The following is a 21,959-nucleotide window of genomic DNA, read 5'->3' as shown; positions in this document are numbered from 1 at the left end:
GCAAAACAAGAAATAAAACCTCAGTTCTTTTGAAAAAAATTCATTAAAAATTTTGAAGAGGTTTTGACTTAGTAATACTGAACTGGAACCTACCTCCTAGGGCCGTCTCTTTACTGGCGTACTGGGCTAACTAAAAAACCTCATGTTTGTGTTTGAGGTAATTTTAATATTTTTAAAGAACTTTTAAAAATTTCATATGTAGCATATTTTAAGCTTGAATGAAGATGCCTACAGTTAATTGGTGAAACCATAAGAATAACTAGTTGTCATCTTCATTCATTATTGATAATACATCTGCTTTCATTTTTGTTAGCTTCAAATGTTTGTATTTTAATCTTGATATACTAATTGGTGAAAAAATGAAAATGAATAATTAATGTTAACTTAGCCTTATTTGATGTAATAACTTGTAGAAAACTTTCATTTTTTTAATGCTGTATTTTATATTCAGATATAAAGGAAACAATACCTTGTAATCTATATGTGGATGCAAAATTAATAAATTATTTCTGTGTGATATATAATTAATACAATTGAATAAATTGGCATTTTCCTTTAGCTAAAATAAGAGTAGTACATTAAAATCCATCTTGGGAAAACAGTTTTTCTTCTTCACAAATCCTGTACTTTGTTTTGCTTTCAGGAGTACAGCAGATAGCCTAATTTAGTTTAATTGGTAATCAAAAATGAAAGGGGAAATAAGCAATTTGCTTCCTGAATCTCCCCAATCCTTGACATAATATTTGTTATAACTTTCCAAGAATACATCTCTACTAGGTATTACCTTAGAAAGTGAAAGTCTACCTCTCTGGTAATCTATACTTGCTGAAAAGACTTGATTTTAAAATAGCCAGAATGTTTTCTAATTCCCATTGCAATTAGGTTCTGCTGCAAGGATAAAAGCAATGCCTTATTTTAAAAAGCATTTCAGGGCCTCCCAGGTGGCGCAGCGGTTGAGCGCTGGGTTGCGAAGCTGCCCGCGGCCTCTGCGGCGCCGGTTCGATCCCCGGCTGCTCCCCGGCCACCAGAGGAGGGTCCCACATGGCGCGCAGACCTCTCCTGCCGCCCGCTACTCCCCTCAGCAGTGTACTTCGGTCCTTCTGCCTGCTCTGCTCCCCGCTCTGGCTCTGGTGAATTCTCTCACCCTCCCGGCTTCTGACTGTACCCAGTGCATGTATAAACCAAACAAACAAACAAACAAATAGATAAATAAATAAGACATGCCTCTAGAAAATTAAAAAAAAAAATTTAAAATAAAAAAATAAAAAATAAAAAGCATTTCATATATATATAATTCAATATGTCAGTTGTGAGGCTTATTGTCTTCCATTTATTTTTCCTTCAAACCTTATTAAGCCATCCCCTTTAAGAAAAAATTAATATTTCTCTCTCTAGCCACCTTCTTTCACTTTTATTACCAAACTTCCCAAATGAGTGGTTTATACCCATGTCCTCCTCTCCCCATCCTCTCTCCCTTCCCTCCCCACTTTTTACCAGAAATCAGACAGCCGGGAGAACTCTTAACACACTGAATGCCCAGCGTGCGTCCTGCTCTTGGCGCCTTTCCCTTGTGGGACGATTAATCCTCACGGTGTGGGCTGCCAACTGTCCAACCCTGAACCCACATAGTCTGGTATTGTCCTTTCTTGCCTGGCAAAGTGAATATTTTATAAACAAAAGTGCCCCTTGTTGTTTTTTTTTTTTTTTTTTTAAAGTTATCTTGATTTTGGCTCAGGATCCTCTGAGACTAGACCTTGGTGTTAATAAGCCTTGATGGTAGGAAACAGAAGCTGCCAGGAATTTGCTCCTGGAGGCTCTGAGGATGGAAATAGTTCTGGTCAGTGCCAGCCTGCCCAAGAGGACTCGCTTTACTGACTCCGGGTCATACAGGTGGACGCCCCGGCGCTCACATGCCAATGTAACCAGGTCTGTGCTGGTCAACAGGAATTTCTCCTCATCTAAAGACAGTTGTTCCAGTGGCAGGAGAAAGGGAGGGGACACATTAGGGATCAGGCATTCAGATTCAACAAGTCATTTTTCCTGTAGGAATTTCTGTAGCAAATACGTGTATAGCAAATTGAATACTACAAACACTACCTTTTGCTGGGTCAAGCTTTACTGACTTTATTTCCCTGCCCTCACCATAGTTCTTTACATTCTTTTCACTATAATCACCCTTCTGATGACTTATTCAATATATTTATGTATTGACCAGACTTTTAAGGCCTGTTGTATGACAGGTAGGCACTCGGGACACATAGGAATTGAGAATGAGACCAAGTTCTCATCCAAGTGTTACTTCCCAAAGCATTCAGACACAGCACCTTTTCCTCCCAGCAGGACACTGCCTCCCAACCATTGTTAGTCCAGAAAGCAGCTACTTTTTTTTTTTTTTTTCAGTCAGTAGCCTTTACTTTTTAGAGTAGTTTTAATTAACAAAATTTAACAGATCGTATGCAGAGTTCCCATACACTCCTCTCTCCCCCACTCACAATTTCCCCTATTTTTTTTTTTATTTGTTTGTTTTGTTTATACATGCACTGGGTACAGTCAGAAGCACGGGAGGGTGAGAGAATTCACCAGAGCCAGAGCGGGGAGCAGAACAGGCAGAAGGACCGAAGTACACTGCTGAGGGGAGCAGCGGGCGGCAGGAGAGGTCTGCGCCCCATGTGGGACCCTCCTCTGGCGGCCGGGGAGCAGCTGGGGATCGAACTGGTGTCGCAGAGGCCGCGGGCACCTTCGCAACCCAGCGCTCAACCGCTGCGCCACCGGGGAGGCCCAATTTCCCCTATTTTTAACATTACGCATTGGTGTGGTACCTTGGGGGGAATGTAGACTGGTTCAGCCACTATGGAAAGTTGTGTGGCGGGTCATCAAAATACCAAAAATGGATCTGTCATAGGACCCAGCAATTCCACTCCTAGGTATCTACCCAAAGGACATAAAAACACTAATTTGAAAGGAAACCTGCACTCCTATGTTTATTGCAGCACTATTTACAATAGCCAAGATAGGGAAACAACCTAAATGCCCCAAAACAGATTAATGGATCAAGAAGATATGGTATACATACACACACACACACACACACACACACACACACGGAGACATATATTGAAATACTACTTAGCAATCAAAAAAGATAAACTTATGCCATTTTCAGCAACATGGATGAAACTGGTAGGAATATGCTAAGCATGTCATTTAGTTGGAATTGTACATGATGTAGCCTTTTCAGACTGGCTTCTTGATTTACGTTTCCTCCATGACTTTCTTATTGTTTCTTTTTTATCCCTGAATAATAGTCAGTTATATGGGTATATCACAGTTTGGTTATCCATTCATCTTGGTTGCTTCCAGGTTTTGGCAATATGAATAAAGCTGCTGTTAACATTCCTATGCAGGTTTTCTGTGGACATAAAGTTTCAAGTCATTTGAGTAAACATTTAGGAACTATTAGATTGAATGGTAAGACAGTTTATGGTTACATTTCTAAGAAGATGCCAAACTGTCTTGCAAAGTGGGTGTACTATTCTGCATTCCTGCCAACAATGAATGAACATTCATATTGGTCCACATGTGGACACCATATTTTATAACTGTATTCCTTGTCATTTTTCATTGTTTTTTTTTTAAATCTTTTCCTGCCTTCTCTGATTTTTTTGTTGAGCATTTTATATTCCATTTTCTCTACTCTTATCAATTATACTACATTAAAAAAAATTAGTGGCTCCCCTCAGGCTTGTGGCAGATTTTACAGCTAATCTAAGTCCACTTTCAAATACCACTGTACCACTTCTTGGGTAGCACAGGTGCCTTATGACAGTATCACCCACCCTCCTTCCTTCTGTGCCACTTCTGTGATAGCATTCATTTCATTTATCCATAAGTTACATCATTCTGTACATTGTCACTGGGATTATTTATTTACTTCTATTGATCACTTCTTTAATGCTCTTCATTTCTTATGTAGATCCAAGTTTGTCTTATATGATTTTCTCCCAGAAGAACTTCAGTTTTCTCTGGTATCCCTGCTCTGTTTCCCCTGCTGTCTTTGGGTTTCTTTTGAAAATCCTTCTAAATAGAGCCTCTCAATTGTGATCCACTGTTGTTATTATCCTGTTGTTTTGTGGTGTGGCAGTATTGGAGAGGGGAGAGTTCTGTTTAAAACTTCATTTTTTTTGGGGGGGGGTGTATTTTTTTGTTTTGGGTAGGATAAGACCTTCAGAAGAGTTTCTTAGGCTTACTTCTTTCTCCTTACCTGAAACTGGAAGGCTAGAGGGGGACTGGAGTTAGCTCACGGACCCCCTCCAGATCATCAGATAAGGCTTGAGTGAGGAAGTTTCCCTTGGCGTGGCCTGCCTTAAGAAGACAGAAAAAGAAAGGAGCAACCCTGGGCTGACCTCAAATGTTTACCTTCCCCACCCCCTTACCCCCCCCCACCCCGCACTGTGTCCCAGGGAAGTTTCCTTCATTTTTCACTCTGAGAACTTGGTGGGTTCCTGAGGTAAAACTATGAAAGTGTGGGGACAGCAAGCATTTATGCATTGACATTTACATATTTTAGAAATGTGTGAGGTCCCGCCCAATAATATCAATACATATATATACATTTTCTCAATCCTAGGATACATCTAAAGCAGTTTTAGAATTAAAAACTTTGTAAATTTATAAAATACTTACAGATTAGTTTCTATTATAATATTAAAGTTAAAATAAACATTTTATTTGAATATAAAATATATTTTGGGATATCAGAAAAAAAAATGATCCTACTATATTACCTTCCTCTAGAGAGTGGAGTTTTATTCTGGAAGTCAGTTAAATTAAGGATGGGTTACCCTAATTTTATGGAGATGTAGACTTTTTTCCTGGTGGATCTATTTTGGTTTTGCCCTTAGTCCTGTGGCTGCGTCCTGATTCCTAACCTATGGCCCTTCTCAATTCCACTGGAAAGTCTGTGCCACCAAGTCTTTCTAACTTGGTGGTGGGACTTGGATTCCAGACTGTGTGTGTCTATCACTTTATCTACTGAGTCTGCACAGATCTCCAGCCACATTTCTTAGACTTTCCCTGTGCTTGTGCTGTGTTAGCCAAGGATTTGTAAGATTTGGGTGTTTCTGTTCCATTGTGTGAGTATTGCACAATTTACCCATTCTAATGTCAGTCAATGACTTTGGGTTGTTTCTAGCTTGGAGATGTTATAAATAAAATAGCTATGAATATTCTTATGCGTGTCTTAGTGAACACATGTTCATTTCTCTTGGGAATTTATCTATGAGTGGAATTACTGGGTCATAGGGTAAGCAGATTTGTTTATCAAAATTGTCACTGTTGCCTTTTCTGGAATGTTTTGAAGTGGAATCATACAGTATGTAGCTGTTTTGGTTTGACTTCTTTTATTTAGCATAATGTCTGAAAATCATCCATGTTCTATCAGTAGTTCTTTTTATTACTGGGTAGGATTCCATTAAATTACTGAAATGGATGCTTAGAGCATTGATTTTTCACTCATTCTTTTCTAATATATGCACTTAAAAACTCTAAATTTCCTGTTGTATCTTACGTGTTTTATATGCTGTACTTTATCATTTCGTTTCAAAATAATTTTTATTTCCATTGTGATTTCTTCTTTGATCTGTGGGTTTAAAAGTGGTTTTTTTCAATGTGTAGACATTTTCTAGTTACATTTTTATTAATTACTTCAAGCTGAATTATGGTGTGGTTAAAAAAACAAGCTCTGTATGATTTTAGACCTTTGATCTATAGTGAGGCTTGCTTTCTACCCTCTTTTAACATTCTGTGTTTGCTTTTAAAAATGAAGTTGTTAGATATAGTCCTCTGTGTATATCCACTAGATCAAATTTACTTATTATGTTATTCAGGTCATTTATTATCTATACTGATTATTTTATTATACAATGTTTTTCAATATGTGTTCTATTAGTTTACTAAAAGGGGTGTATTAAAGTCTCCTACAACTATTGACTTAATGTATTTCTTTTTATACTTCAACTTTGATTTAAATATGCTGAGAACTTATTAATAGATGCATAAAAATAAAATTTTTCTCTCTCAGGTGAATTGAACTTTTTGCATTATGCAATTGGCTTTTTTGTCTGTTATAATGCTCTCTTTGGCTAGTTTGTCTTGCTTGATTTTAATATACCTACATTTATTTTGGCTAGTGTTTGCCATATATTTCATTCTATCCTTTTGTCCTCAACCTTTCTGTATCCATATATTAAGGTGTGTCTCTTTTAAGCAGAATATAGTTGGGTGTTGCTTTTTTAATCCTAAGAACTTCTGCATTTAAACGAGTATGTAGCCCATTTATATTCTGTTAATTATTTTTTGCTCTCTACTATGCTGGTTCATTTTCTCTCTTGTCCTCTTTTTGACTGATTATTTTTCCCCTCCCCCCTCTATTAGCTTGATAGTTACATGTACTTTATTCTTTTAGTGATTTCCTTAGAGATTTCATCACACATCTCAGCATGATTTTTTCTTATCAAAGTCAAGACATTGCTTGGCACTTTTAGTGTCATTTCAGGCAATGAAATAACTTGAGAATTCTTTATAATTCTAGTGTAGAACTTCTGTTTGTCCCATTTGTTTCCTTAAGGTGGTAAAGTAACTAGTCTCCATTATAAGACATTCAGTGCTGTAGTTGGTTAAACCAGAAACTAGACTCAAGGAGGAGTGTTCAATGAGCTGCTTACCCTGTCTCTCCTTTGGCATTATCCCTACATGTACACCATTTACTTGGACATTTTGACACTGATCAGGAACAAGCACCTCCTGCTGCATGCAGGGACTGTGGGGACAGTGCTAAGAGCTATTCTCAGACACTGCTGAACCTTTCAAGTGTGGTCACAGGCCCATCCTCACTAGTCTGCCTCTGACCTAGAGAGAGCATACTCAGGTAGTTAACATATCCCACTTGTATGTAGTTTGTGTCTCCTTCTATATCACTTTCTCCTTATCACGTTTGATATTTAGAAAATTATCAGAAGTATGCCCTTTTTCCAGTGACATTTTTATGATCAATTTTACCTTAAGCCATACAGTACAACTTTAGGCAAGTGGTAGATTATTCTTTGTTCTTTTATTGCCTGTTTCTACTTAAAGTAACACAGAGGAAGTGTGTATCATTGTGCTGTGCTCTCTAGAAATAATAAATATGTCTGATTATTCATGATCAAATATAAATAGCAAAGAATATGTGTGCCTACATGGTCTGTGCTTCTCAGATTCAATGGTCTCCATCTGGTTCCTCTAAATTTACACTGTGGGGGCCTCCCCGGTGGTGCAGCAGGTTGAACAAGCACTGTGAAGCTGTACGCAGCCTCTACAGCCAGGGTTCAAATCCCAGCTGACCAGGAAGATTCCCACATGGCGCAGCAGACCTCTCCCGTCACACCCACTGCTCCCCTCAGCAGTGCTTTTGGTCTGTCTGCCTATTCTGCTCCCCGCTCTGTCTCTGGTGAATCCTCTCACCCTCCCTCACCTCTGGCCTATACTCCAGCAATTGTATAAATAAAAAATAGATCTTTAAAAAGAATGAAAAAAATATATTTACACTGAATTAATGAAAAATTATCTACTTGAAAATATAGTAATAGTGCAACAAGCTGTATTTCAAATGAAAATTTTCTATGTGTTCATACCAGCAGTACTGTTTGATCTTTGTTACTTATGTCAAGTCTATGATTTTGAACTTTGCATATATTTAAATTCCTTTAGTATTGAAATCTAAGAATATGCTTTATTCAGACTGAGTCACATTACTGTAGTTACCATGAGTTGCTTCCCAAAATGTTGACTCAAAACCTAAAAGGGAAAAGAGGAAATGGTTGATCCAGTACATATGAGCCTGTGATTTCTGGGATCAACAAGTTGATTCCTGTTGGGGCGTGTTTGGTTCTGCTCCATTAGAGTCTGAACTGTACTTTCTCAACACCCCCCCCCCTTTCAAAATTTCTTTTTCTTCTCAAATATAATTTATGGAAAAGAAGGTTTCTGTGTGATACTACATTTCAGACATAAAGTAACACTATATTTAAGAACATACTTCTGTAGGTTGAACATAAAGGCCGTTTTCATTTTCTGTTTCAAGATACAACTTTGGCAGCTTTTACCTAACAGCAGCAAAGATGTCTTTAATTCTTTTTTTGACCGAGGACTCAGTGACTGCTGCTATGAGGTCGGCATTTAAATTCCACTAACTGTGAGGGACAGCAATAACAAGGATAAGGTCAGGTGTTCCATGCCTGCTTGCAGAGTGAATGGGCTGTTTCACTGAGCCTTTCCACCAGGCTGCCCATGGGGAGAGGCCACAGGAGGGGGAGGCGGGGGATGGGAGTTACCGGGGTGTGTGGGCACCGAGTCTGCGATGCCGCCATCCACAGGAGCAACCACGCTAGCACGTACTTCTGTTTTGACAACACACTTCCCAGAGATCCACATAGTATAAGGTTGTAGAAATAAAGTGCATGACCCTATGGGAAAAAATGTGACTGCTTTGCTTCTAAGTCACTCTTAATGATTTAAGCAGAATTATTTTTAGACTTTAAAAAATAGATCTGATTTGCCAAGAATACAGTGCTTGATTTTTCAAATACTCTAAAGTGGTTTTGTTTTTTTCTTTTTTTTTTTTTTTTGACATCGTCATTCCTGTTTTTCATCTCCAACAAGGAGCTATTTATGGGTTTAAAATAGATGTGAACGTAACTCAGATTATTGCAGTATCTGAAATCACAAATTAATGTGGTCATGTTCTTGGTCGTGTGAAGGCTTCCTTTGTGAGGAACTCTGCTTTGTTTCCTGTTGAATTAATTGTGGGATAAATGTCATCAAGGATGTTGTTTGGTTACCTTGACAACTTGGCATGGCGGAACCACGGGTGCCAGGGATGTATCTTCCCTCATCCTTGTGTTCATACAGCTGGCTGTTCTGTTAGAGATTCCTAGAATGTCACGGTGCTTCAGGACTTACAGGTTGTGTAAGGCCTCTGATCTTATTACTTATAGCCTTATACAGTTTTATACTCACAGGAGAGTCTCTGTCCCCACCACCTGCCATGATTATGTTAAGCAGCACTGTTCTTGCTGGGCTTGGTGCTAATGAGCTGGTTTATCTGGACATCACGTGGGGGGTGGGGTCTGGGCATAAACATATTTGCATCTAGAAAGATTCCTGGTACCTGTGAGGAAGAAGATCTAGAAGAATACAAGCTGGGAGTCAAGAGAAATGATAAGAGCTTGAATGAGGGGATGTGGGGAGTAAAGGGGATTCCTAATAATCTGGTCCAACTGGCTGGTTTGACTGTTGGTGGGGGGCAACTGGGGAGACTCTTCCGCTGGGTCTGGCAGAACAGATAACTGGGTAACCATAGACTTCACATGTCATTCCCACACAGACAGGGAAGGGCTGGTACATTTGTTGTCTGAGAAAGCAGGATGAGTAAGGAGCAGGCCTCCACCCTGGGGTTGGCCCAGGCGGTGGCACCGGGAATGAGCATGACACATACGTGAGGTGTCGTCCTAGAGACGGGCATCCAGGACCTGAGATTAGAGACATGGAGTGAGCTCATTTTTAGACATGCTGAGTATGAGCTGTCTAATGGGACATCCAGGTGGACGTATCCAGGAAGGAGTTGACTTTCTAAGTCTGAAGATGTGGGAAAGAACGGGTTGCCAATTCGAGAGTCAGATATCTTAAGGTGTTTCCAGAACAGTGCATGGCAAAGTCATTGTGTAGAGGAGACAGCTGAGGTCATCCTCTGGTCAGTGTTCTTTCTCTTCCCCATATCCTACCATTGTCTTTTTTTTTTTTTTTTGGTAGGATCCTTGCCGGTGGCCGGGGATCGAACTGGCGCTGCAGAGGCTGCGGCGGGCAGCCTCGCAACCCAGTGCTCAACCGCTGCGCCACCAGGGGAGGCCCCCCACTATTGTCTTAATTTTAATTCCACCTCACCTACAGCCCTTCAGTTCACCAAAGAATTATTTATCCACCAAGCCACATTTTGTGGCTTGCACATTTTGTTGTTTGTTATAGTTGCTGGTGATCCAAATTATTTCTACATGTTTCCCAGCTCTTGAGTATCTGATCTGTTTGGCTCTTGTTCATCTTTATCAGAGTTTGGTAGCAGAGATGCAGCAGCCATGGTTTGTATGATGTGAGCTTTGCAAATCAGTGGTCTTGTCTTCTGTTGCATGACTATACTTATTTCAGAGAATTGACATCATCCTAGGAGGTAAGACACAGAGCAGTGTCCCTGCTGCATTTCTCAGGGCATTAATATTTTCTAGGACAAGAAAAGACTCAGATGAGATAAAAAAATATAAAGTTTATAATTTATGCTTGACAGATAAACAGATTACTCTGGGGATTAAAAACAAGTCATTTGTTCCTGAAGTTAGTTACTATAATGATTAAGGTAATTTTTTGTAGAGAACTTCAAAATTAAACCAGATAAATAGAATTCAATGAGGAAACTAGGAGATATAGAAAAAACAATGTGAATTTAAAGACCAAGTTGGCATTCTTTTGATGAAGATGTAGAATAATCTTGCCCTCAGCTGTGTCCCTTGGAACCTACTCCCATCTTGGGGACACAGTTGGTGCCCAACATCCCGGACTTGATACTGATAGTTACTGAGGACAGCGATGCACGTGCTTTTATGATTTCACTTTCCTTAATGTCTTTACAAAAATCACATAAGGACTTCCCTCATCCCTAACATATCTGGTTTTGTCCACAGGTCGTGTTCTTATAGAGATTTCCAGTACCCACAAGAAACTCAATGAGAGTCTTGATGAAAATGTATGTGAACTTTTTCAACATTTACAAAATCTATTTTATTTTTAAATCTTATTCTATTGAGAGACTCATATGATATGAATTTTTAATTTCCTTTTGTTAACAGTTCAAACTATTTCATAAAGAGATTATACAGGAGCTGGAGAAGAAGACAGAACTTGATGTAAAATACATGAATGTAAGTACAGGTTTTGCTCCACATCATGAGTGGAGTTGGGTGTGGTGTGTGGGGCCTGGGACCTGGCTTTCCCAGAGGCTGTGCTTAACTGATCTGAGCCCAAGAAAACTTGCCCTGCTGTTTACTCAGTCACAAGTACACATGGGGCTTGGTGTGGTCTCTACACAAATGCAGAAAACCAAAAAGTTCCCTTTGGGCTGCATGGGGTCATTTTTACTAACTCTTGGGATCTTTGTTTAAAAGCATAGAAAAAATGTTGCAAGGAATCACACCTGTCCTGGAATGCACTGTGTTCAAAGAACATGCATGTGTGGAGGGCACCTTGTCCATGTTCGTGCAGCTGTTGCTTTCACTAACCACACTTCAGGAGGTGGGACGTGTGTAGGGTAAGGTCATCTGAGGCTTCCTGGCCACTCATCAGAGACCTCTCCTACATGGTGTCTCTTGCCTATCTGCTGGTATTGTGACTTCTAGCAGTTTCCTCCTTCTGCCTGGCCTTGCAGCCCCAGCACAGTGTCTGCTGTGGAGTAGTTGCTTTTTTTTTTTTTTTGCCACCTAAAGTCTCCTTTCTTCCCATGAAGCCCCCCACTGTGGCCGTAAGTGGCGTGGGTTACCCTGTTGGTACCACTGCCCAGGCGTGCAGGCGTGCCCTGTGTACTCCGACAGAAGGCTGCTGAGTATATTTAACACTGAGTGCTTTCCATAGACAATCTGATGTCTTCCCCTCTAGAAACTCCTCACTGTACAAATTAGAAGGAAAAAGTGGATTTTAGAGAAATCCAGTCATGCTGAGATCACATAGGACTGAGGATGAAGCTAGAATTCTAACTCAGGCCTGTTGGACTCCATGCCTGGTGCCTGTAAGCACTCTGCCACATGGCACCCAGAATAACAAGAAGTGACCACACTTGTTCATGCTGTTTGTTGAAATCATAAATCTTGCAATTGTCAGGAACATATGACTTAATGTTGTTAATTTCTCCATGGCACTTGCTGACACCCAGTGTCTCAAAATCTTTGAGGAGAGAAGAAATATAAGAAGGAAAAAACATTGTTGTCTTCAAAGAGCTGCCCCTCTGGTGTCCCCTCATCCAAATGAGAAGCTTCAGGACAGACATAGGGATGGCAGTATGAAGTGAGGGTGAGGTGTGGGCCACAGTCACGCCCAGTGGAAATGTTAGCAGAAGTGACCAAATGGCAGTTTGTATGTTGTTGCAGTAAAATAAGTATTTACCTTACAGGTAACCCTCAAAAAATACCAAACAGAACACAGGAGTAAATTAGATTCTTTGGAGAAGTGTCAAGCTGAGCTGAAGAAGATCAGAAGGAAAAGTCAAGGGGCACGAAATGCACTCAAATATGAACACAAGGAAATCGAGGTGAACTTTTCATAGCTACCTTACTTTGTTGTTGGCAATTAGTAGGATTTGCAGGGATGCCTACTTACCAGGGCACCCACCCATTGCTATGCTGCTGTTGAAGTAAAAAATAAGCAGTTGACTTTGCATGAGCTGAAGGCTACAGAGTTTTCCAGAGTTAAGAATAATCAGTCAGTAGGTAGCCTCCTGAAAATATTGGCCTTTTCGGACCAGGAAAATGAATAACTATAAGAAAGTGAAAATCAGAATCAACAAAAAACTATGAAACAGAGCCACTTTTTGGGGGGTGGGGGGCGGGAGGGGAGGGATTGGGATCAGAAAGGGGGGTTGCAATTGTATGGGGAATATAAAAATAAAATTTATTATTTAAAAAAAAAATGGTTAGGGGGGAAAAATAGTAACAACAGAACAATGCTCTTTTGCCAGGTGTGAAATAACACGATATTCTAATTGTAGTGTCCATTTGGTTTTTAATTTCACTAATAAAAAGTTTTCTGGAAAAAAAAAAAATATTGGCCTTTTCTCCTGACTTGAGGAGGGTAAGGGGCAGCAATCATTAGCAGTTGCTTTCCCCATCTGACAATTGTGGAAAATGAGGCATGAGGCCTACGTTCAGCCACATGATTGGCATTTGGAGTTGGGATTTGAACTTGAGCTTTCTAGCTCCACAGCCCATGATTTTCCAATAGAGCATAATCATACCTTTGGAGCACAAAGTCACATTTTGTGCGAATTGCTCAATGGAAACATCAGGCCTTTGGCAACTTCTCTTCATGGGTGAGTCAGGGATCTTAATGAGTATGATGGTATCTTCTCGTCAGGTTACAACTTTGTTATTTTGTCTAATGTTTGTCTGCATTTAGTATTTGCTCCATTACCAAAATAGACTAAATGTAAAGTTGGCAGAAGATAAATGTCAGACTGTGCAGCTGTTTGATTCCTCATGTCATATACGCGTAATTATTATTTCTTTTCCTAGTATGTAGAAACCGTTACTTCTCGGCAGAGTGAAATCCAGAAATTTATTGCCGAAGGTTGCAGAGAAGCTCTGCTCGAAGAGAAAAGGCGTTTTTGCTTTCTGGTTGACAAGCACTGTAGTTTTGCAAATCACATACATAATTATCATTCACAGGTGGGTGTAATGGCAAATTATGCTAGCTGCATTAATTATGTATTTATTAATATCAATATTATTGGTTATAATTAATATAATTTTAATAATTATTGATAGTGTTAATCTTAGTAAATTTTTCGTTGATCATTAATAATTTTGTTTCATAGTTAAATGCCTTTGAAATACCTCACTTCCACATATGCCCTAATATGAAGTGATGAGCCTATTTTGCCAATGAAGACTCAAAAGAAATAGGTTTTTGCCAACTTGAAAATGTAAACTTTTAGAAATTTAGATGAAATGGTCAAATGTCTGCTTTTAATAATTAAATTAGTAATGTTTAAAATTTTTCATAGAAAATGTTTAATAATTGACAAATGATACTTTTTCTCAATTACAATATAAGTCAACTTTTCTCAGACTCTTTCTGATGCTTCCCCAGTACCCATGTCTTCCTCAGAGCTGTGGATAAGTCCCAGCGGGCCTCTGTCCACCCACCTGTGTGGTTTAAGATTTTTGCCTTGGGTTGGGATGGGAGGAACGGATGGGCTCCGTGCATAGAGGTGTCCCTGAAAATTGCATTGGAACTGTGGTCACGATCACATCATCATTCCTCTTCACGGGGTTTGTTTCATCATGGAATGCCTGGCTTTGCTGCTCTCCTCCTTGATGGAGGTTATGACCCCAGGAATCATTAGAAAACATGTGTTGGATTTCTTTTCCTCCTTCTTTTAAAATTATGAATTCTGTTGGATCTATCTAAGCATCCAAAACTAGCATCTACTAAAGTTAAATATTCTTTGTAGTTCACAGTAAAGTAACTTAAAAAGTGTTCCATGATATGAGAAACTTTGTAAAAACTTGAGTATAAGGCAACTGCCTCTTTATTCAGGCAGGAAGAAAACCTGACCTATATGTAAGCATGTTATATTCCATAGAGTTTTTGCAACTTTAAAGAATATTTACCTGCCTAATCTACATACCTAGCATCTAAAATTATTACATAAGGGCCTCCCCTAGTGGTGCAGCAGTTGAGCACTGGGCTGTGAAGCTGCCCGCAGCCTCTGCAGCACCAGTTCGATCCCCAGCCACCGGTGAGGGTCCCACATGGCACAACAGATCTCTCCTGCCGCACCCACTGCTCCCCTCAGCAGTGTATTTCATCATTCTGCCTGTTCTGCTCCCCACTCCGGCTCTGGTAAATTCTCTCACCCTCCCGCGCTTCTGACTGTACCCAGTGCTTGTATAAATAAATCTTTTAAAAATAAATAAAAAATAAATAAAAATAAAATTATTACATAAATGGGCCACGGTCATAGACCAGAAAGATCTTTTCCTACAATGAACTCCCCCAGCCCTGGATACTCACACTGTCATGAGCCAACCTGGTCTATTTCCAGAAAACTAGTTGTTGGAAAAGTCCTCCTTATACTTAACATTGGGTCCCACATTTGCATTTTTTTAAAAAAGATTTATTTATTTATTTATACAAGCACTGGGTACAGTCAGAACCAGAGCAGGGAACAGAACAGGCAGAATGACAAAGTACACTGCTGAGGGGAGCAGCAGGAGAGGTCTGCGTGCCATGTGGGACCCTCGCCGGCAGTCAGGGATTGAACTGGCACTGCAGAGGCTGCGGGCAGCTTCACAGCGCAGTGCTCAACTGCTGCACCACCCGGGAGGCCCCACATATGCATTTTGGCATGAATCAAATTGACCTCTTTTAAAATGGGAAATTTCTTCAACTCTCTGAAAACCACTCTAAAGTATCCCAGTCCTTTCAGAAGCTCCTTAGATATGGATGAAGCAGGCCCAAGCGACTGGTCCATGGTGCATCAGTTACAGTCCAGGGCGTGAGTGGTTTGGGGGAGGAGATTTACCCTCCCTCAGCATTTACATCAATAGCCCAGCCCATTCCTGATGAACGTAGTGTCTCAGTAAAAAACTTTGTGATTGCTATGAAAATAGCTTCAAGACAGGTGTTTACTTCCCTTTCCCAACCAGATTGCTGCCCTGGAACAGAGGTTTTGTGGAAGGTTTCGGGGAACCTTGGGGAGCCCAGCTATTTTTTTTTTAAGATTTATTTATGCATACAGAATAGAACAGGCAGACTGACTGAAATATACTGCTGAGGGGAGCAGCGGGTGAGCCAGGAGAGGTCTGCTGTGCCATATGGGTTGGTCCCTGGCCGGCTGGGGATTGAACTCATGCTGCAGAGGCTGCGGACAGCTTCATAGTGCTGTGCTTAACACCTTGCACCACCACAGAGGCCCCAAGGAGCCCAGTTTTAAGAAGCAGACCAGACTTGTGGGAGCTAGAGACAGCTGCCTCTGCTCCTGGGGCCGTGGGCCCTCACCTCTGTCATTCTTTGTCTCTGCTTTGCAGCCCAGATTCTCTGGAAAGCTCCAGGACTCCAGTCAGACTTTGGGCAGGGTGTCCCCTCAGTACTAGTCCTATACCAAAGAACCTGCCACATCCTGCCTCTAGTCCTTCTGTCTAGTTGGTGAATTTCTCAAGCTAGAGATCTGATCCACCCCGCTAACACATAAATCTGGTTCCCCCTGGGGTCAAAAAGTCCACTGCTGGTCCTATCACCTGTGTTTGGAGGTGCTTCTTTTAGAAGGAATGGGAGGAAGAAAGCAGTGATTGGCATTTCCAAGGCCAGTGGAAAAATTGTTCAACCCATCCCTTTTATTTTTTTAACTTGTTCTTAGCCATTTACAGTCCCTGTATTAGTCTTGTACTTTGCATTCACACTGAGGGAGAAGATAAATTCCTTAGAACAGAAACCTACATCCCTTTCAGCAGATAACATGATCAGATACTCCTGGAAGCTTAAACTACTCACTGCACTTAACTCAAAGCTCCCACTTAACTCAAAGCTTACACTTCTGGAAGCCAGTAATACATACTCACTGGTATTACTTGATGTACTTTCAACTCTGAACAATGTCCATTTGACTTTAGCTTTGTTTCTTTTGTATTTACAGTCTGCAGAATTACTTAATTCCAAACTACCTAGGTGGCAGGAAACATGTGTTGATGCCACCAAAGTACCAGAGAAAATCATGAATATGATTGAAGAAATAAAGACCCCAATTTCTACCCCAATATCTGGAACACCTCAACCCTCACCAATGATTGAAAGATGCAACATGGTAGGAACTGGTTACCTCTTTATTTTCGAATATGTATTTACATGATTTGGGCCAAATTTGCCTAAAGACCAAGGCTGACTTTATGGACATCAGGGGTCCTCCTCATTACTTCTAGGGTCCCTTTCATCCCCTTACCTTCAAATTTGAAATTAGCTGTGTGTTTTACAGTGTGTTTGGCACTGTTATCTCTGTTTTTCATTTTAATGATTCCAGCTTTGTAGGTTAATTCCCAATGAAAGGAGATGTATGTCTTAGAGACTACATCAGCAATACCCTATTCATCACAATGTAAACACCTTAGAAAAAGAAACAGCCACCAAAATATTACAGGTAATGAATGTAAGCATCATAATTTGCTGTCCTTTGAACCTGAGCTTTATTCCTTTTCACATATACACATGAAGATGTGGATCCAGAAGGTCAGTGCTCCAGGTAAAACCATCTGAAATGACAGCAAGAATTAAAGACCAGCCAAGAACTTACAAACTAGATCCATAATAGATCTGTAGCCACATGAAAAGTTTCTGACAACAGGCTAGAAACACTGAAAATCTCTAAAAGAGAGAAAGGCAAGATCAGTGCTTAGAGAATCATAATAGAAGGAGACCTAAGCCTGAGGGTGTGTTGGGCAGGACCCCTGCAGAGGTGGAATAGTAAGCTCAGAGCCACCTGATATGGGACTGGAAGCTGGCTGGGCCATCTCTAGGTGCAGTTGGCTGAGGAACTGATTCAGACCACTAGGCAGGCTGGGCCCTTCCCCTTCCCACTGTGCTAGACAGTGGGCAGCAAGGGCTTCTTTCTACCAGCCAGTGTATTAGGGCTCCAGAGGCATGACACTACCAGAAGTGTTGCCCTTTATCTATTATCATGGAGAAGAACAAGGAAAATACAGAATATACAGAACAAGCAATATACAGTAACAAGAGCAGGGACTTCCATCCAGTACAGTGATGGGCAGAAACCAGGAATCACTGAACAGGTGAGGACACCAATATCATAAAAATGCACCCAAATCAAAGACTAGAATGACTAACATTAGAGGCAACAGAACCGATAGGAGTGAGGAAAAATCTTTAGAAATCTTTAGTATCTAGTTGGTACTATATCAACTAGAGATCTTGGACATTAAAAATGGGATTATTATTTATAGTTAAATGATACAGCTAGTATTTGCTTCAAAATAATCTGGGCCAGGGGGAAATGGATGTGACAAGCTCTCTCTCCCCCCTCCAGAAGCATTAAAAAAAAAAACAACAAACCCAGGTGATGGGTCACAGGTGGTGGTAGGAAAACTACAGGCACTACACCTAAGGGGAGAAATCAAATACTGTCCAAAATTTAACAGTGATGTAAGAAATGCAATTTAAAAAGAAAGACAAAAACAGTAGATGGGTTCATTAATAGAATGGAACTGCTTGGAAAATTGAACCAAAGTACTCTTCTAAAACACAATAGGAAGCAGAAAGAGGACAAGTGTGTAACATGAGACAGGTGGAAACATGGGCAGTATGTCCAGCTGTGCACTCAGCATCACCACCCAGGTGTCTAGTAGGGAGCTCAAATTCAGCTTGTTGAAAAACCAAATGCCTGATTTTCTCTCTCAACCTGCTCCTCCACAACCTTCCCTTCTAGTAAACATCAAGTTTCTCCTTCCAGTAGCTCAGATATAAGCCCATGGAGCAGCATCTTCTCCATGGGCTTGCTCTTTTGTTTCCACCCTCAAAGCATGTCTTAAGTCCAGCCACTTCCCAGCCCTCCACTGCCCTGACCACAACCCCACAGCAGTGTCAGTGGCCTTCTGCCTGTTCATTAATACAGCAGCCAGAGTGACCCTGGATGAATGGAAAAGAACAAAACTACAATAGAGTGTGGTCAAGTTGCAGAATTTGGGGAATAAAGAGAAAATTCTTAAAACTTCCAGAGAGGGGGAAAAATAGGTCATCTTACAAAGAGAACCCCATTAATTCCAGACTTCTTGCTAGCAAAACAAGATTAGAAATTAATGGAGCAGTGCACTTAAATTTCTGTGGAAAAATTATTTTAAGTGGAGAATCCTGTAGCTTAATAGTACTTAAGAGAGAATCTAAAATCCAGATAGACCAAAAGTAGATTAGTGGTTGCCAGGGGATGTCAGGAAATGAGGAATAGCTGCTTTAAAAAAAAAAAAAGGCAAAAATGATAAAGAAAAATGTGGTACTCTTGAAATAACTCAGAATGGTGCATTGTACAATTAAGAGAACTTTGGGGGGAAAGTAGAATTTAAGGCATGTGATGCAGAACAGCCCTGGGGGTCTGTATCATTCCTTTGCTGTGTTATACTCATGTTAATAAAGAATTTTTCACAGGTTGGGAAGGATTATGACACGCTTTCCAAGTACTCCCCAAAAGTGCCCCCCGCGCCTTCAGCCAAAGCATATACCAGCCCTTTGGTTAATATGTTTAATAATCCAGCAATGGTGGCACAGAATTCAGAAAAGATAAATAATTCAGGTAAAGTATTCAGTTTCATTTCCTTTAAAATATATTTTTAAATTTTTAAGATAGAAATTGTAGGTCAGTGTGTTAGGAGATAAACACGTATGGTCGCGCACACTTAGCGCTGACTTTGAGGAACACCTCAAAACAAATAAAGGTCGGGGTTTATATAAGACCATTAGACACTTTATGAGTGACACAGAACTTTGGCACATACTGAGTCTCTGGGCTGACTGATGTTTACGTAGAGTAAACATCCCATTGAAAGGAATTGTGTTTGAATGTAAATGGAACGTAATATTCAAACCGCTCACTGTGTTCCATACTTGGTGGCCACTGTAATGTGACAGTTCTTTATTGACAAAATTATAACTGGTTTCATTACAAGTTATAAAGTTGTGTGAAAAAAGCACAGTTATTAATCTTACCAGTAGGCTTAATTTGATTTAAAATCAGTGTTTTTCATCATCACTAACAGACCATTTCATGGTCTGGAGACCTAAGTTCTAACTGTTTACATTTCTTAATTCTGTTGACTCTATTTCAACAAATCGGGATCAGTTAATGTTTGCTGACATTTCAGGCGGCTCTGGTTAGGCTCCACTCTGCCCACAAAGTCTGGCACCCGGGGTCCTTGAGATTATTCCCTGTCTGGGTATGGGGTGTCTCATAGAGCCTGCCAGTGTGAAGGTCGTGCCCAGCACATCGTGTGCTGTTCAAGAGCCCCAAAATCCCAGCATTGGCAGCTTTCAGGGGAACAGTGAGAGAGCTTTAGAGTCACTGCTGGGAAGAGGAGAGCCCCTAAGTTATATGCTCTATAGAGTTAAAATAGATAATGTTCTGTGCAGCCCAAACATGCCAGTGGCTCTGAGTCTTATTGGCAAAAGTGAACTACACATTACCAGTAGAATCCATACTATCACAGTAATTAGGGAGTGACATGTTAAGGAAATTGCAAAGTTTATATTGTAATTGCTAAGAGTTTGTAAGAATAAACCAGAAAGATACTGCATCATTTTGAAGTAAGTGTGTTGGATACATTACTAGGCTGGCAAAATTTTAGTACAAAAATATTTAAAAAGAAGGAAAAAATCGGGTGTTGAACCTTCTGTGGAGTCTCCTTATTCCTACCACTAAATTAGGCACTTACATAAAATTACAATTACCTTTTCTATACGATAAGCAATGTGTCTTCTGGAAAAGCACAGAGTTTAAATGTGAGAAACTTTGAATCCCATTGTCCCCACTGGCTCCATAATTCTAGGCAAGTTGTGTAACTTTCTGAGCCTCAAGTCCTCTCCTGGTACCAGCATGTGTTAAATAAAGAACACCTTCCCCTCCCTACCCCAGGGTTGTTGTAAGGATCAAATGAGTTCATATGTGCAAACCACCTTGCACTGTTACTATGAGCGATGTTAATGTCCTTCTCCGTCCTGGGTACTGAGTAGGTGAAGTAGTTAGGAGGGTAAGTTTATGACTAGAAATTGAGGGGACTTTTTTGGCTGAAGACAACAAATCATCATTATATTTATGTTATCTAGCAGCTGCTTTTACTAATGCAATAAAGATTGTTTTACAAAAAAATACTTTTGCAATAAATATAAGCAAAACTTATATCATCTGGGTATTCTCGATATTCCATAACCCCTTGGTTATTCCATAACCACTTTCCCAGTTTTTACTAAAATAGTCTTGGAGGGGGGAATGAATTTAGCTTTTTGCTTCGGTTCATCTCCATTCTGATTTTTTTTTTTCTAATTGGTTTATAGCACCTGCATTTGAATTGAGACTTGAACTGGCAGTGCAGTGTTTTACATCGGGTGCAGTGTGGGCTGTGGGGCCAGCTGCTGCTTCTGAGTCCTGGCTCTGCCTGCTTAGCGATGTTCCCTGGCAAGTCACTGTGAGGGGTAACTGCACCCTCAGCAGCCGTGAAGTCCTGAGCTCGTGGACTAGCACCTAAGGGGGCTCAATAACTATTTGTTCTCACCATGCGCCAAGCGGCTGGCAGAGCAGCGGGGCAGACTCCTTGGGAGATCTTCCGCATTTCCATTTTTCTCCTTTAGTGGCACTAGACGTTGGGCAGTTTGTTTTCAATTAATGCTTTAAATTGCCTTTGTCATTTGTACTAGGAGAGCAGGAGAAGGCAAAGCATCAGATATTTCCCAGTGGGTGACTTGCCTCTCAGGGCCATCCTGAGTAAGTCAGAGTTGAAACTTTGCAAACACTTATCTATCCTCCCATCTAGAAAAGACTCTCTAGACCCAGGGACCCTCTGGGGGACTTCGGGCCAGGCTTCTGCCTGTGTCCCTTCAGCCCCTGTCCACCCAGGCCAATAGGAAGGTAGGGAGACATGACACATTTGGGGTTTCAGTAGAATATGTGCTGTCAGGGTGGGAATGGGTGGTTTCCTGGGGTTGCTCACTTGAATCAGCCTAATTGTCAGTCTCTGGAATCCATCATCACTGTGTTCATGCTTTACAGATTCTTCAGGTGATCCCAGTTTACAGCGATCGGTTTCTGTTGCAACTGGACTGAACATGATGAAAAAGCAGAAAGTAAAAACTATTTTCCCACACACTGCTGGCACTAACCACACCTTGCTCAGCTTCGCAGAGGGAGATGTCATCACACTGCTCATCTTTGAGGAGAAGGACGGCTGGTTGTATGGAGAGCATGATGACACTAAAGTGTAAGTCTCAGAGAGGATGCCACTCGCCGGAGTCGCCCCATCTGGCCCTTCAGAGACCTGCTGTCTCTCCTGTTAGCAGCAACTTGTCTTGGTAGACATGTTAGCATTTTAGTCAAAGTTAAGTCCGTAGTTTAGTTGTAG

General features: G+C 40.7%; 1 protein-coding gene across 1 annotated transcript in view; it reads left to right on the top strand.

Annotated features, from left to right (window-relative positions):
• BAIAP2L1 (BAR/IMD domain containing adaptor protein 2 like 1) overlaps positions 1-21,959 on the top strand; it is a gene marked incomplete at its 3' end in the record, with an annotated part of 79,721 nt that overhangs the window by 44,550 nt on the left and 13,212 nt on the right. The window contains exons 4-10 of the mRNA XM_084250511.1: positions 10,767-10,828; positions 10,932-11,003; positions 12,245-12,382; positions 13,362-13,514; positions 16,487-16,654; positions 19,000-19,144; positions 21,611-21,818. Coding sequence (XP_084106637.1) covers positions 10,767-10,828; positions 10,932-11,003; positions 12,245-12,382; positions 13,362-13,514; positions 16,487-16,654; positions 19,000-19,144; positions 21,611-21,818 — 946 coding nt within the window. The remainder of the gene's footprint in view (positions 1-10,766; positions 10,829-10,931; positions 11,004-12,244; positions 12,383-13,361; positions 13,515-16,486; positions 16,655-18,999; positions 19,145-21,610; positions 21,819-21,959) is intronic.

Source organism: Talpa europaea (assembly GCF_964194135.1).
Source record: "Talpa europaea genome assembly, chromosome: 12".
In the NCBI taxonomy this organism is placed as follows: domain Eukaryota; kingdom Metazoa; phylum Chordata; class Mammalia; order Eulipotyphla; family Talpidae; genus Talpa; species Talpa europaea.
The sequence above is the reverse complement of the archived record's forward strand: the minus strand, read 5'-3'. Positions and strand labels throughout refer to the sequence as shown.